This window comes from Chelonoidis abingdonii, chromosome 6, assembly GCF_003597395.2.
Source record: "Chelonoidis abingdonii isolate Lonesome George chromosome 6, CheloAbing_2.0, whole genome shotgun sequence".
Lineage (NCBI taxonomy): Eukaryota > Metazoa > Chordata > Testudines > Testudinidae > Chelonoidis > Chelonoidis abingdonii.
Window position 1 is genome coordinate 33,214,359 of NC_133774.1, and position 17,540 is coordinate 33,231,898.

The following is a 17,540-nucleotide window of genomic DNA, read 5'->3' on the forward strand; positions in this document are numbered from 1 at the left end:
ATTTCTTGTATTCTAGGTTTCACGTGTAACAGTGAGTGCTACAACAGACCCAGACTGGCGATGGGTTGGATACTGTATCCATACAGAGGTGTTGAGGTGTATTTATATTTACAGGAAGTAAAAGAGGGAGATGGAATTGTGAGCCAGAGGCTTTCGCACTCTGTACCAAACATTCACACAAAGTGTAGCATTTCAAAAAACACACACACTTTCTCTCTCTCTCTTACACTTCCTGTGGTTTGGGTTTATTCACAAATTGAATACAAAAGCCAACCCAATCTTTCTCCCCTAGACTCAGCTGGAACTAAAATTCCTCTCCAAAGACAGTTTAGCCCATACGCTAAGCCTCCTTTCTTTGTTAAGAGTACCATTCCCATCTCCCTTATATCCATGATGGTAATGAATCATTTACAAGAGTGATTCAGAACATTCACTGAACATTTTCCACCAGGATCACCATTTGCTAACAGTATGGGTAAACACTGCCAGCCTGTTAAAGGGATGTTTTCCCTTGGGATTTCATTTCTCTTCTTTTTGAGCAAACCAAAAAGGTTTCACTTTGATATAAGAATGGAAAAATGATTCAGGAAGATTCAATTTTGCCTAATATCAGTTCTCTTTGTACTAGGTAAACAAATTTTAAATGTTAGAAAAAATGATCCAGATCATATAAATGTTGCTTCATCTGTGCCTTGATTCTTTGTTTTCTTGATATATATATTAGGCCTGATTACCCTCTTACATTACGCTGCTGCCAATCAGGAGTACACTGAAGTAAAACTACTTGAAGTGAGAAGAGAATCAAGCCAAATTGTCTTCTACAAAATAATCAGATTATGGGAGGGGGGAGGTTTGTTTGTTTTTTGTTTTGTTTTGGTTTTTTAAGAATTGTTTCGGTTGAGATAAGTGTGAGTGATTCTGCAGCAGTTAAAATTCTAAGAGCCCATTATATCCTGCAGTTGATCTGCATACAAAACTCCTCTGGCTTGTGGTATCTAGAAATTAGCATGGCTTGAAAGAACCATGCTATAACAATTGCGCAAGAGACGTAGATTTACCCTTTTGATTGAAGAAGTCTATTGCTCCGTGTGAAAAATATGGCCATGATTTTCAAAAATAGATGCCTAAGTAAGTGGTCTGATTATGAACTTAGGAGCCTAAATATAGGCACATTTTTTTTAAAAAAATCGTCTATAGCTAGTCAGATACACAGATATACATACTACTAATTATATAATTTTAGGAATGAAATCTGTATACAAATTTGCATAATCCATCAATGTCACTCTTTCTTCTGCGTTAAACAGATATTTTTTAAAAATACTTGTTCATATGTGCATTTATATGTAAAGTTGCGTGTTTATTGTTTCATAGAGTTTTTTATTGTTCCTGTACTAGGTTTTCTCCTTATTTATTTTTAAGGTCGCCAAGTTATCCTCCACCTGGCTGTGGTAAAAACAAATCAAAACTGAAATCTGAACAAGATGGCATCTCCAAAACTCACAAGCTGCTGAGAAGGACTTGTTCTAGCACAGTTAAGTCTGAGGATGTTTGTGCGACAAAGTCTCACAGAACTTTTGGCCGTTCATTGTCTAGTGATCCTAGGGCTGAGCAGACAATGGCTATTAAATCGCACAAACTGTTGAATCGTTCTTGCTCAGCAACTGTCAAGCAAGAAGAATGCATCACTCTAAAGCCCCAAAAACTCCTAAGCAGATCATGTTCCGGGGATCCTCGATGTGAGCACAATAGCACCTTGAAGCCTCACAAACTTTTAAGCAGGTCTTATTCCAGTAATCTTAGAATGGAAGAATTAGATGGACTGAAGAATCACAAGTTACTCAGCAAGTCTTACTCCAGTGCCCCTAAGTCATCCAAAATGGAGTTTTTCAAAGAACCCACCATAGCAGAGGGCAGGAGGCTCTCTCTTACCTCAGGGCTTATTGGTATCTTAACGCCATCTTCCTCATCACCTTTGCAAGCTGCTGTGCGTAATAATCATTATTCTTTCTGTTTGTTTGTTTTTCCTCTTGCTTGTTTTTTTAAAATAGATTCATATCCAGGGCATACATAAATGCATACATCAAGAAGGATTTAACGTTAAATAAAACACATCGGAAGTTACCTTTTTGGTCAATATTAAACAAAGACCTACACACATACATGTCTGTCATATTAATTGGGACCACGTTGGCTAAGACCGAGCTTTTATGTCTACCCCTGAGTAAGGGGCAGCATGCTGCTGTGCCACAGGAGCAGCTCAGTCACATAGTTCCTTCCCTGGTTCCTCTCTTGCTCCATGGGGGAAATAATCTGCTGATGACCCCATCCAGTAGTAAGTTCCTTCTCCCTTCATGCTGGTCAGCACATTGAAGGGAGTGGAGTTGAGGCTGTACCCACTCCTTGTAGGCACTGGAGTAGGGGGAGAGTAGTATTCAGTGGGTATTTGTTTCCTCCATAGTCTGTGCATAGACTGGTGATATGGGTAGTCTGAGCAGGGGATTGAAGCCCATTTCCCCCCCTTGCTGCCACCTGGGGCAAGTCCCATACATTCCCAGTTGTTCTTGCTTTGGGTTGGGAAACCCAATCCAAAGGGTTAACATGCATTTTACTAAACATAGAAAATACACTTGAATTTTAGTTCTGTCTGTAACTGGTCACTAAAAATAGGGAGGATGTTTTAGAATAAATAAGAGCTAATTTGCTTTCCTGTTCTAAGGCATTGGGAGGCAGTGCTTGTTGTCTTACATGTTAGATGTGGGGAGCTGGAGTCAGGAGACCTGGGTTCTAGTCACAGCTTTACCATAGATAAGTATGGTGTCTCAGTTTCCCCACCTCGACAGAATTCTGAGATCCTTGGTTGAATGGTGCTATGTAAGTCTAAAATATTATTAAATATTCTAACTGTAATGAAATTACATTAATAGTGTTTCAGCCAACTCATGGTAAATTAACCTAATAAGTCAACTATGAGCAACTCTCGCTGTATCTAAAAACAATAATATAGTATGACTTATAAAGCTGCTATGTGCATATTACTTGGTTGTTTCTGTAACTTGAACAACCAAAATTAATGAAAGGTGAACTGAAAAGTTTTACCTGCTCTCACCTATGTTTGGGATTCATTTTTCACTCTGAACCGTCGATGATGTCTCTGCTTCAGGGACCTGAATAAGCTCCCACTTAAAGTCAATAGAAGTAATCCCACTGACTTTGATGAAATCAAAACTACTAATAAAAATAACATTTTTGTAATAATACATGAATATTGAGGGAAATCAGCCTGTATGCAGTCAGGTGCAACTCCATTGACTTCAGTGGAATGGCATCAGGACTTACTTTGGCACTTTATTTATTAAAATCCTAGCTCCTTTCCAAAGACCTGCCAAGATACTTGGAGTGCTATACAGGAAAAGAAGCAGCAGGGGAGGGAAAAGAAAGGTTCCACAGATAAGTAGTGTGGTCTATCTCCCACTGAAGTAAAAAAGATGGTTTCAGACAGATGTCAGGGGCAGGGAGTTCCACATCTTAGTGGCCACCATAGCAAAGATACCTTCCAAAGTAATGTGTGATAACACTTTGAAATAAAGTGTCAGAAAGAAGGTCTGAGCATAGATACTTGTTAGGATGAGGATCAAGGAAGAGGTTTCATGAAAAGTGTAGTGGAAAGAGATTTTCTACTTTTTTTGTTTTAAAAGGCATGTTACTAATTCAAATATAAACACATAGTCCATATTATATATGTGTAGAGAAGCAGGATACACGCAAAAAAATAAAGAATTCTATTCATCTTTAAAATACTTGCTTAGATGTTTGTACATTAACATGGAGTTACATGTACCAATGCTTCTTTTTGATATTAGAGTTTTTAGGGTGTTTACAGATAAAGCAAGATCTCTCTAGGCAAGAGGTAAAGAAACAGATGAATTTATTTTGTCTGATCTATGCAAACTAGAGATATTTCCAGATGCCAATATTGTTTAATTCACAGACCTTCATAGAAAAAAATACAAATGTTCTTACCATTTCCACAAGAAATCTGCAGCATCTCTTCTAGTTAGCTCTAGCACTGAAGTTGCTTGACCTTTTTTCTTACAGCCGAATTATGGTGCAAAATGCATTCCAATACGAGACAATGGCTTTCTTGTGCAGGTAGGATGTCATGCTTAATCTGTTTTAGAAATACTTTAGAGCAGGAGCTGTCTATTAATTATTTTTAAGCAGATGTTATTGTTCTCACTTTCATTGTTCTCAGACTGTTGAGTTTGCTGAGCAGCGGATACCAGTGCTGAATGAATACTGTGTAGTTTGTGACGAACCACATGTGTTTCAGAATGGCCCCATGCTGAGGGTAAGTTGAATGTGGCTGAGTTATGTGATGCATATTTTTTATGTCTTAAATAGCCATGGACAACAAAAACCTGTTAGAATATTCTCAAGTTATTCTGGACACACTGCATCACAATATCTCTTTGGATAAGATTTTTTTTTAATGCACATTAGATGGAACAAGCTGTCTAACGGGGAAGTTAATTACTGCCCAGCCATTCCTGTAGAAATTAAAGTTCAGGAAAACACAAAGGAGATAGCAGGAGTGGTCCCTAAACTTGCATAATTGCTGCTCACGGGACAAGACTTCCTAGGGTTTGTAAACCTACTTCTATTGGAGGGGTCAGAAGAAGGCAGTAGCCTCGGGACCAGTACTGTGACTCCAAGAAATATCCCTCCTCTCATCTTCTCTGAATTAGCCTGGAACTTATCTTCTGCACCTGGGGAGTCCCAGAACTCTAGATGAAAAAGGAGGCAAGATAAAGCACTGGAGACCAAAATCTTGGCCCAGAATCAAAAGGTGGATTTTGACAGATGCAAGGACCCACTTTGTATCAAAATTGATGAAGAATTTATGTGTAATGCTCCAAATTCGGGCCGTGCGAACCTCAGTCTGTCATTCACAGACTGATGGCCTCGTGGAACGCTTTAACAGAATGCTGAAGAGCATGATATGGAAAGCAGAGTCAAGATAGGAAAAATTGGGATACCTTGCTACCCTACCTAATGTTTGCTATAAGAGAGGTTCCCTGGCTTCCTCCGGGTTTTCCCCCTTTGAGTTGCTATATGATCACCACCCCCACAACATATTAACTTTTGCCAGAGAGGACTGGTAAGAAGAGCCTGTCATGGTATAAATCCCCACTTTGAACCTTAAAGTCCAAAAGATGGGGTACCAGCATGAATGCCCCTAATTACCAGCTTAGATCTTGTAGTGCTACCACCAACCAGGACTTGCAGTGCCTGGTACACTCTGGTCCTCCCAAAAGCTTCCCAGGAGACCCAAAGACCCAGACCCCCTGGATCTTACATAAGGAAAGTAAACCCTTTCCCCCACCGTTGCCTCTCCCAGGCTTTCCCTCCCTGGGTTAGCCTGGAAGATCACTGTGATTCAGATTCCTTGAGTCTTAAAACAGAGAGGAATTCCACCTTCTTCTTCGAGTGCTTGCTCATATCCATTCCAGTTAGGTGTGCGCGCGCTGCGTGCACGTTCGTCGGAGAAACTTTTACCCTAGCAACACTCGGTGGGCCGGCAGGTCGCCCCCTGGAGTGGCGCCAGTATGGCGCCTGATATATACCCCTGCTGGCCCGCCCGCTCCTCAGTTCCTTCTTACCGCCCGTGTCGGTCGTTGGAACAGTGGAGCGCAGCTTAGCTGATCTCCACCTCCCTAGCGATTCGCTCGTGCTTTAGCTTCTTAGTGTACATAGTTTTTCACCCTAGATCTTTATTATAAGTGTTATAGATTGTAAGTTAGTATATAATACGTTGGTAAAGAGCGATCGAGCGGCTTCGGCGCCTATCCTCTCGCCGGTTACGGTGGGTTGGGGGCCATGCCCGGTCACCGCGCTTCAAAGCCCGGCGATCCGCTGTACCGACGATGCGCCACAGAGACCCGCACGACGTCCTGGTTAGAAGTGCTCTGCGAGGGACCCATCTGTCGACAAATGCCGAGTATTTGTACGGCGTCAAGTCCGTGGGACCAGAAAAGAGCAGAGACCTCGCTAAACAGAGTCTTGATGAAAGGCATAGCTCTAAACTCCTCCATTAGCCTCGCAGTACTCAGGGTCTCACGGTCATCCGGGAACAAGTGAATCGTAACGCGTTTACTGGCACCGGCGCAGACAACTCGCATCGTCGTGTCTCAAAGTCCACCGCGCGCTAGTGTTGCCCCAAGCGCGCGCCTGCACAAGTCTCCCCAATGTAGCAAGAAACTCAAGGCCCTGCGCTACCATCATCAGCGCCGTCAGGTTAGAAGGGCGGGAAGCTCAGGGCGGTATCTGCCCTGGACTGCCAACTGCCGCGGCACCGCCTGCTCTTGCACTGCGATGTCGGCCCATCCATGTCAGGAGATCCGTCAGTCCGTGCACAGACACTACCCCGTGTCCCACCGTGGTGGTATGAGGACGTAACTGCAGGCGAGAAGGTAAATCATGCAAAAGTCTCAAAGGAACCAGGACAACGGAGAACGCAAATAAGGGAGCAGTCGCAGCGAGCCCGTCCATATCACTCCAGGCTCGGAGCATCCTCGCGCTGCGCTGGCACCGTCATCGGCTACCTACGAGCGCGATGCTGCTCAACCCTCGCCGCGCAACCGGCGTTCGCGGGTCATTCAGCTCCCCGCCTGCGGAGAACCTGCCAATGGGCGACATGCATCCCGCACCGAAGAGACCTCGCCGATCTGTGTTAGTATCCTGAACGTGTCCAGGCTCCGCAAAATCGGCGGAGTCCGCACCTGCTCATGGATCCCGACGCCGGTCGCCAGTGCCCGGCACCTGTTTCGCCCGATCTCGCGGCGCGTGCGTCGCGCACACGGAGGATGAGAGGTCCTTCCCCAGCAGAGACCGTACGAGCAACGCTCCAGATCCGGCACGAGTCGTCCAGATCTGACGCGCCTGAGTCCTCTCTCAGCCGACCAGCATGTGAGTTCGGCACCGAGTTAAGACTCCCAAGCGCTCGTCATTGGCTGGTCCTGCTTCTACATACTGCCACACAGCTCCCAGTACTCGGCTGGCGCGAGTCCGGAACTGCCGCAGACAGCTACTGATAGCAAGGAGTATGGCCTTCTGGCTTCAAAGCTCCCCTGGCCATCCCATCAACGTCTAGTCTGCCCGGACGTGGAAAAGTGCACTCTGATGGGATAGACACTCCAGGCCTATCAGACAGGGCCCCCGCGATGCCCTTTTGGGCGACACCCTTTGGCCTCAACCTACCAAGCCCAAGAGTGAACCATCGGCCATAGTCAAGTCCAGGTGCATTCGACACGGCCACCTGATGGCCACACTCTGGTAGACTCCCCACTGCTCTTGATGGACGGAGGCAGGGTATAATCGCTAGGCTTCGCAAGAACACGACGTCATGAGTGCGGAGTCCACCAATGAAGCTCGTCCAGGACCCGCTCGTCCACGGGTCGTCATCATCTGCCCCGGATATCGGTACGGCACATCTCGTGCGGGGCCCGCCCCTATCGATCTGCGCGCACCAGATCTTTGCGGCACGGCCCAAAATATCAGCCTTCGCGGGAGGAACGCCTAGGTGGAGGAACTAGTGGTCAGCATCCTCATCAGCGACACGCCTACCAGGCTGGCCCCCCTTCATTCAGATCCATGCAGGGCAGAAGGCCGACACCCATCGTGGCATCGCCGGATCCTATGTTCGCACGACAGCCAGGGGTGGAAAGAGAAATACATGGGTTCCCAAGGTTATGAAACCTGTCACTGCACCCAGCCCCTTGCTCGTTGGTGGTACAGTCGGTCAACGAGCGAGAGCGCCATGGCCAACAAGCTCCCGCGCCAAAGTCCAGGGAGGCCAAACGCATGGACTTGTTGGGCCGAAAGATTTACTCTGCTGGAGGGCTTCAGCTCCGCGTGGCGAACCAGCAAGCCCTCTTAAGCCGATACTCCTTCAACGCCTGGGAGGCGGTCGGCAAATTCACGGAGCTGATCCCACAAGACTCCCGTCAGGAGTTCACAGGCCTCCTCGAGGAGGGGAAAAGGGTTGCGAGAACCTCACTGCAAGCCTCTCTGGACTCAGCAGATTCAGCGGCTAGAACAGTCGCCTCTGGCATAGGCATGAGGCGCATATCCTGGTTACAGGTATCCGGCCTACCGCCTGAGTTGCAGCACACCATACAGGACTTACCATTTGATGGACAAGGTCTTTTCTTGCAAAAGACAGATCCCAGACTGCAGAGTCTGAAGGATAACCGGGTTATCATGCGTTCACTTGGCAGGCATACCCCTCAAACTCAAAGACAGTCGTTCCGCTTTCAGCCCCAGCGCCCCTACCCCCCACCTCGTCCGCGACAGGACTTTGGCCGCAGACGAGGTCGTACCAACCGCAGACGGCAGTCGGGCCCTCCGCCGGGCAACAATGCTGGTCCCGCCAAGTCATCGGGACCCAAGTTAAATTTTTGAAGGTGCGTCCGAGAGCAGCGTACCAATTCCCTCTTCGGATCCACTCCAATTTTCCAACCGCCTTTCCTCGTTCCTCCCGGAGTGGTCCCAGCTAACTACGGATCGTTGGGTCCTGCGTACGGTGGAACTTGGATACGGTCTCCAATTCTCTTCTCCGCCTCCCTCCCGCCCTCCCTCCTCCCCGTCCCTCTTCAGGGACCCCTCTCACGAGCAACTCCTCCTGCAGGAGGTCCACAAGCTTCTGTCGATCGGAGCCATAGAGGAGGTACCGGAGGAGCTCAAGGGCAAGGGGTTCTATTCCCGTTATTTCCTGATCCCCAAGGCGAAAGGGGGCCTCCGGCCCATCCTAGACCTACGCGAGCTGAACAGGTTCATCAAGAAGTTAAAGTTCCACATGGTGTGCCTGGGGACCATCATTCCCTCCCTGGATGCCGGCGATTGGTACGCCGCTCTCGACATGAGGGACGCATATTTTCATATTGCAATTTACCCTCCCCACAGGAGGTATCTGCGCTTTGTGGTGAATCGAGTTCATTACCAGGTCACCGTCCTCCCCTTTGGACTTTTGTCGGTCCCTCGGGTCTTCACGAAATGTATGGCGGTTGTCGCCGCTTCCCTCCGCCGTCGTCGGATTCACGTGTTCCCTTACCTCGACGACTGGCTTATCAGGGGAACCTCAAAGGCTCAAGTCACCAGCCATGTCGACACCATGAGAGAGCTATTCACAAGTTTGGGCCTGATCGTCAATCTGGACAAGTCCACACTGGTGCCCACGCAAAGGATAGAATTCATTGGGGCAGTGCTGGACTCCGTCCTTGCGACAGCCAGCTTACCCCCGCACCGGTTTCAGGCCATAGTCTCCCTGGTCCAGAGCCTGCAAAGGTTTCCAACTACCTCCACCCGTACTTGCCTGGCTCTTCTGGGACACATGGCCGCGTGTGTCCTCGTTGCAAAGTATGCCAGACTGCAAATGCGCCCGCTACAAGCCTGGCTCGCTTCGGTCTACTGACCGAACAGGGACGCCTTAGACATGATTCTAACGATCCCACCGGGAGTCCTCAGCTCCCTCGACTAGTGGAAAGAGTCACCGCTGGTGTGTACGGGCCTGCCCCTCCACCCTCCCCAGCCCTCCGTGTCCCTAACAACAGACGCATCTGCGCTGGGCTGGGGCGCACACCTGGGGCCCCGGCGCACCCAAGGCCTTTGGTCACCCCGAGAGCTGACTCTTCATATCAATGTCCGAGAGCTCAGGGCAGTACGCCTGGCGGGCCAAGCGTTCCTCAGCCACTACAGGGCCGTTGTGTTGCAGTATTCACGGACAACACGACGGTCATGTATTACATCAACAAGCAGGGAGGCACAAAGTCATCTCCCCTGTGTCAGGAAGCGATCTGCTTGTGGGAATTCTGTGTAGCCCACTCCATAGACCTGGTGGCCTCCTTTCTCCCGGGGATCCGGAACACGCTGCAGCACACGCTGAGCAAGTCCTGCTCACACACGATGGTCCATCCGACCGACGTCCTCCCATTCATCTTCCAGAGGGTGGGGCTTCCCCAGATCGGCCTGTTGCATCCAAAATAACGGAAATGCCAGGTGTTCTGTTCCCTACAAGGTCGCTCTCCGCGGCTCCCTGTCGACGCCTTCTGATCCCGTGTCAGGATCGCCTTTGCTATGCCTTCCCACCGTTTCCCCTCGTCACAAGTCTTTGGGTTTTAAAGGGGTCCTGGGGGCCACGGGACAAAAAAAGGGGGGGTGTCAATTTTTTTCCCTTTTGGGAATTTTTTTTTTTTTTCACGCCGGCTGGTGGCCGAGCAGCACTGGTACCCGGCTGCTCGACCTGTCCCTGTCGACCGATCCCTCTGCTGCTGGCCGGACTTGATCACGCAAGACTCGGCAGGCTTCCCACCCGGACCTGCAGTCCTCCACCTGACAGCATGGCCTCTGGTTAACCAGGGAGCTGAGCTGTTCCGCTGCGGATGCAACAGATCGTTGCTTGGTAGAGGCGAAGTCCTCCACGGGTCGCACATAACCTCGCGAAATGAGCACCTTCTGCTACTGTGTGCCCACCATGGTCACCTCACCTGCTCTGTCATCAATCCCCACCATCCTGGATTATTTGTGGACTCTCAAGGAGCAGGGGTTGGCTTCTCACCTCTGCGAGTCCACCTCGCCGCCATATCCACCTTCCATCCGGGGAAGCTGCAATACCATTTTGTCCCACCTGATGTCTTCCAGGTTCCTCAAGGGCTTGGAACGGTTACCCTCAGGTCAGTCCCCTACCCCTACCTGGGACCTAAACCTTGTTCTAAATAGGCTCATGGGGCCCTCCTTCAAGCCTTTGGCCACATGTTCGTGCTGTGTACCTTCCTGGAGAACGGCTTTCCTAGGCGCCATTACCCTCGGGTAGGCGTGTCTCAGAAACTCCGCGCGCTGACTTGGATCCTCCATATGCCGTCTTCCATTAAGGACAAGGTACAGCTGCGACCTCACCCGGCATTCCTCCCAAAGTCGTCTCCACCTTTCAAGTGAGCCAGGACATCTTTCTGCCAGTGTTCTTTCCAAAGCTGCACGTGTCAGACGAGAAACACAGCTCCGTACCCTGGAATCCAGAGGGCTCTCACGTTCTACATCGAGCAGACCAAGCCCTTCCATCATTCACCGCAACTCTTTGTAGCGGTGGCGGAAGTATGAGAGGCAGGGCAGTCTCCTCTCAGCGCATTGCGTCTTGGGTCACGTCATGTATCCGAGCTTGCTGTGACTTGGCTCAAGTCCAGCCGGCCATCTCAACGCCCACTCTACGCGAGCTCAGCCTCGTCTGCTGCTTTCTTGGCGATGTTCCTGTGCAGGAATCTGCAGTGCGCCACCTGGTCTTCTGTCCACACCTTTGCGAACCATTATGCATTGGTTCAGCAATCTAGAGACGATGCCCCTTCGGCTCAGCGGTCTTGCATTCCGCAACATCTCGCTCCGACCCCACCGCCTAGGTAAGGCTTGGGAATCATCTAACTGGATGGATATGAGCAAGCACTCGAGAGAGAAAAGACGTTACTCACCTTTGTAACTGTTGTTCTTCAAGATGTGTTGCTCATATCCCTTCCACACCTGCCCTCCTTCCCCACTGTCGGAGTAGCTGCAAGAAGGAACTGAGGAGCGGGCGGGCCGGCGGGGGTATATTCAGGCGCCATACCGGCACCACTCCAGGGGGCAACCTGCTGGCCCACCGAGTTTGCTAGGTAAAAGTTTCTCCACGAACGTTCATGCGGCGTGCGCACACCTAACTGGAATGATATGAGCAACACATCTCGAAGAACAACAGTTACAAAGGTGAGTAACTGTCTTTTTCCCCTCCTCTTTTCCTGTCACCAAGAGGCAATACAGATTCAAGCTCCATGAATTTAGAACCAAGAGGAAATTCACCTGTCCCCTCTCCCCCTTCTCTCTCCCGGAGAGAGAACAGTGATTAACACAGGAGCAGGTTTTTCCTCCCCCCTTCTCTCCTTTCTCCCACCAATTCCCTGGTGAGTGCAGACTCCCTCCCCTGGGGCCTTACACAAGATAACCAAAAATCATTAGATTCAAAAGAATAGCTTTTAATAAAGAAAAAAAAACATAAAAGTTGTCTCTGTCATCAAGGTGGTAAATGTTACAGGGTCTTACAGCTTATAGACACTAGAGAGAATCCTTCCCTCCCAGCATACATACAAATTTCAACAGAGATACATTCTCAGCCACAATACACATTTGCAAATAAAGAAAAACAATCAAAAAGACTAAACCGCCTTTCTACTTGTACTTACTACTAGAAAAGAAAATTAGAGAGCCTGTAGGTACTCCGGTCACTCTCAGAACCCAGAGAGAACAACGGACAAACAAACAACACAAAACAAAGACTTCCCTCCACTGAGATTTTTAAAGTATCTTGTCTCCTGATTGGTCCTCTGGTCAGGTGTTCCAGGTTCACTGCTTGTAACCCTTTACAGGTAAAAGAGACGTTAACCCTTAACTATCTGTTTATAACAGAGCCCAATTTGGGAAGGGACATCATTGAGCATGTGATGCAGATGTGAGATAGAATAGCCCAAGTCACCCCCATATTGCGGGAGCACATGTAAGGAGCACAAAAGGCCCAACAGACCTATTACAATCATTGAACAAAGGTTCGGACATTCCAGATAGGAGATTGGGTAATAGTGCTGGTGCCCTCAGCAGAAAGGATGCTCTTGGCCAGATGACAGGGGCCATACCAAGTTATTGAAGCTGTTGAGGAGGCTGACTATAAGATTTGACAACCTGGTCACCAAAAACGAGAAATTCTTCTTCGACTGCTTGCTCATATCCATTCCAGTTAGGTGCGCACGCGCTGCGTGCACGTTCGTCGGAGATTTTTACCCTAGCAACACTCGGTGGGCCGGCAGGGCGCCCCCTGGAATGGCGCCGCTATGGCGCCGGATATATACCCCTGCCGGCCCCCCCGCTCCTCAGTTCCTTCTTACCGCCCGTGTCGGTCGTTGGAACAGTGGAGCGCAGCTTAGCTGATCTCCACCTCCCTAGCGATTTGCTTGTTTCTATTGTAATTGTGTATATAGTTCGATTTTTTCAAGTATAGTTAGTATTCAGTTATTAGTTCTGTAGTAGTTATTGTAGATAGTTAAAGGGGATCGGGGCTTAGCCCCTTCCCCTCCCCTGGTACCGGGGCCCATGCCCGGCTCACCGGGCTTCAAACCGTGCTCGGCCTGTCATAGGCCGATGCCCACAGGAGACCCTCACAACTCCTGTCTCGAGTGCTTGGGTGAGTCTCATCTTACGGACAAGTGCCGCATCTGTAAGGCGTTCAAGCCCTGGACTAAAAAAGAGCGGGACATTCGCCTAAAACAACTGCTGATGGAGGAAGCGTTGACTCCCCAGTCCTCGGCACCGTCAGCAGCACCGGGAACAAGTGCCTCCTCGGCACTGGAGCGCACGCCAACAGTGAAGGCTCCTAGACATCAGCCATCACTGGCCCAAGCTTCCGCCCGGCACCATTCGCTCTCACCACGGAGCAAGAAGCACAAGCCTCCTGCGGCTGCTATATCCACACCGCAGTCCGAGCGCTTAGCCAAGTCGGACCGCCTGGCACTGTCATCTGCCGCGGCACCGAAGTCCTCTGCACCGTTGATTCCGGCCTCGCAAGAGCCGTCGAGTCCGATGCCTACCAGCTTCCTGGCACGAGCCATGGTTGAGCTTATCGTGCCTTCCACTCCGGAGACATTCTCTGCGGCACGGGACTTAATTGCCTTGACGGAGCCTGAGCTGCCTCAACCCCCGGCACCGCCAGTGCGGGTCCCTCAGTCCATAGGCAAACCGGCCCTCATGAGACCTTCTTCGCCCGGTACCACAGAACTTCGCCGGTCCCGGTCCAGGTCCCACAGACACTCCCAGTCCCACCATCGATCCCGGTCCCGCGGCCACTCACAGTCCCGGTACCATTCCCCATCGAGGTACCAGTTGTACTCGCGGCACCGATCGAGGTCCCGGTCGCCGTCCAGATACTACCGGCACCGCTCCCGATCTCTGCATCACTCGCGGCACTGTGCTTCTCGCAGTTGATCTCGGCACAGCGATTCCAGGCACTGGTCGACCTCCCGGTACCGCGCTGATCGCTGGTCCCGGTCCCACTCCCAGCACCGTCATGACTCTCGGTACCGTTCTCCGGCACTGCGTAGGGACGGTTTGAGTGGATGCAGAGACCCACATCAAACGGTTTCCGTCCCACTGTGGCCGTCTCGTCATCCGTCAATCTCCTCCCATGCAGAAACTGCATCATACGGGGATTTGGATAACCACCAGGGACCTCATCAGTGGCCTTTTTGGACACCTTGGGCCTACCACCAAAACCAAGGTGATCCGTATCTACCACTGCGCTCCGACCCTTCTGAACATCGGGCGCCAGAGACCACTGTGAACAAACCTCCCCCGGTGGGTACGGAGGAATCTCCAATCCACGTGACAGACCCACAAAATCCGCCTCAGAACATCCCCCAAGACTAGGAGTTGCTCCAAGACCCGCTGGTCCCCGGGGTTCCATCCTCCTCTTCCCCGGATGAAGCGGTGGCGGGGACGGCTACATCTGGACCGCCCCCAGTCAACCTCAGATCACACCAGGACCTTCTGCGCCGCGTCGTCCTCAATATCAACTTACCCATGGAGGAAGTTCCTGAGGTGGACGACCCGGTTGTCAGTATATTGTCAGCGGAGGCTCCAACCAGGGTGGCCCTCCCCTTCATCCCCTCGATACAGGCTAGAGCGGATACCATCTGGCAATCCCCGGCATCCATACCACCCACAGCCAAAGGGGTTGAACGCAAATACATGGTACCATCCAAGGGGTACGAGTACCTGTATGTACACCCTCCTCCTTGTTCATTGGTGGTACAATCCGTCAACGAACGGGAGCGCCATGGCCAGCAAGCCCCTGCGCCTAAATCGAGGGAGGCCAAGCGCATGGATTTGTTGGGTAGAAAGATCTATTCCGTGGGAGGCCTCCAACTCAAGGTGGCGAACCAGCAAGCCCTCCTGAGTAGGTACAGCTATAACACCCGGGAGGCAGTAGGGAAGTTTATAGAGCTCATCCCGCAGGACTCCTGCCAGGAATTCACAGCTCTCCTGGAGGAAGGGGAAAAGGTTGCGCGGACCTCCCTCCAGGCCTTGCTGGATGCTGCCGATTCGGCAGCTAGAACCGTTGCCTCTGGGATTGCCATGCGGCGTATATCATGGCTGCAGGCATCAGGTCTGCCACCTGAACTTCAGTATACCATACAGGACCTACCCTTTGATAGCCAGGGCCTCTTTTCCCAGAAGACGGACCCTCGGCTTCAGAGTCTGAAAGACAATCGCGTAATTATGCATTCGCTGGGAATGCATACGCCGCAGACTCAAAGACGATCTTTCCAGTCCCAACCTCAGCGCCCCTACCCCCCACCTCGACCAAGGCAGGACTTCACCAGAAGGCGAGGTCGTACCTCTCGCAGACGGCAGTCTGGGCCTCAGGGGGGTAACAACTCCGGTCCCACCAAACCACCGGCGGGACCGAAGCCAAACTTTTGAGGGTGCGCCTGAGCGCACCGTACCAGTTACCTCCCAGGATCCTTTTCAGTTTGCCAACCGCCTTGCAGCATTCCTCCCTGCATGGTTCCAGCTAACATCGGACCGTTGGGTCCTCTGCACGGTGAAGTGTGGCTACCGTCTTCAGTTTGTTTCAGTCCCTCCTTCCCACTCTCCCTCCTCGTCCGTCTTCAGGGACTCCTCTCACGAGCAACTCCTTCTGCAGGAGGCTTTGAGGCTCCTTGCGATAGGAGCTATAGAGGAGGTTCCAGAGGAATTAAGGGGCAAAGGGTTCTATTCCAGATATTTCCTAATTCCCAAGGCAAAAGGGGGCCTCCGGCCTATCCTGGACCTGCGAGAACTGAACAAATTCATGAGAAAGTTCAAATTCCGCATGGTGTCCCTGGGAAACATCATCCCTTCCCTGGATCCTGGAGATTGGTACGCTGCTCTTGACATGAGAGACGCATATTTCCGCATTGCGATTTACCCTCCGCACAGAAGGTACCTAAGCTTTGTGGTGAATCGTCAACATTACCAATTCGCGGTCCTTCCCTTTGGCCTCTCCTCGGCCCCTCGGGTATTCACGAAATGTGTGGCAGTAGTCGCCGCATCCCTCCACCGTCGTCGAATACATGTTTTCCCATGTCTCGACGACTGGCTTATTCGAGGGACCTCCGAGGCTCAGGTCACCGCACATGTAAACGTCATCAAGGACCTATTCACCCATCTAGGCCTGATTATCAATCTGGACAAATCCATTCTGCTTCCTACGCAGAGGATAGAGTTCATAGGGGCCATGCTGGACTCCAATCTTGCAACAGCCAGCTTACCCTCACAGCGGTTTCAGGCTATAGTCTCCCTCATACAGCGACTACAAAGTTTCCCAACAACCTCTGTCCACACTGGCCTCGCCCTACTCGGTCATGTGGCTGCGTGCACTTTCGTTACGAAGCACGCAAGACTGCGCATGCGTCCTCTTCAGACTTGGCTCGCCTCAGTCTGTCGTCCACGCAGGGATGCCATAGACACGATAATCACAATCCCAACAAGTGTGCTGGGCTCCCTCAACTGGTGGCTGACACCCTCCCTGGTGTGTGCCGGTCGTCCGTTCCATCCGCCACAGCCCTCGGTGTCTCTGACAACAGACGCTTCCTCTCTGCTGGGGTGCACACTTAGGCACCTTCGCACCCAGGGCCTTTTGGTCCTTTCAAGAGCTGGCACTTCACATCAATGTCCCGAACTGAGAGCGCGTCCAACTGGCGTGCCAGACCATTCCAACAGCATCTACAGGGCCGTTGTGTTGCAGTTTTCCAGACAACACAACGGCCATGTATTACATAAACAAGCAAGGAGGGATGCGGTCTTCCCCCCTTTGTCAAGAGGCGATGCGACTGTGGGACTTCTGCCATAGCCCATCTACATTGAGACCTGTAGCCTCCTTTCTCCCAGGAGTCCGGAACTCTCTCGCGGATCACCTGAGCAGGTCCTTCCTGTCCCACGAATGGTCCATCCATCCGGACATCCTCTTTCTGTATTCCGGAAGTGGGCTTTCCCCAGATAGACCTCTTTGCCTCCAGGGAGAACAGGAAATGCCAGGTGTTTCTGCGTCCCTGCAGGTGCTCGCTCCCCAGACTCCCTGCTAGGACGTGTTCCTAATTCCCTGGGAAGGTCATCTACTTTATGCCTTTCCACCCTTTCCCCTAGTCACAGAGTCCTGCTCAAGCTCCGCAGGGACAGGGACAGGCTAATCCTGATCGCTCCGGCGTGGCCGAGGCAGCATGGTACACCATGCTGCTCGACCTATCTCTAGCGGACCCGATACCTCTGCCGACTCTACCCGGACCTTATATAACACAGGACTTCGCAGAGACTCACCACCCAGACCTGCAGTCCCTTCACCTTGACACGCGTGGCTGCTGTCTGGCTAACCCAATCTGACGATTGCGCTGTTCCACCCCTCGTGCAAAACAGGTCCTCCTGGGAAGCAGAAAGCC

The 17,540-nt window shown here is 51.0% G+C and overlaps 1 protein-coding gene across 1 annotated transcript in view; it reads left to right on the top strand.

The window, feature by feature from the left end:
- The window catches only part of PARP8 (poly(ADP-ribose) polymerase family member 8), a 175,403-nt gene that overhangs the window by 108,015 nt on the left and 49,848 nt on the right, over positions 1-17,540 (top strand). The window contains exons 12-14 of the mRNA XM_032805284.2: positions 1,423-1,987; positions 4,099-4,152; positions 4,256-4,351. Coding sequence (XP_032661175.1) covers positions 1,423-1,987; positions 4,099-4,152; positions 4,256-4,351 — 715 coding nt within the window. The remainder of the gene's footprint in view (positions 1-1,422; positions 1,988-4,098; positions 4,153-4,255; positions 4,352-17,540) is intronic.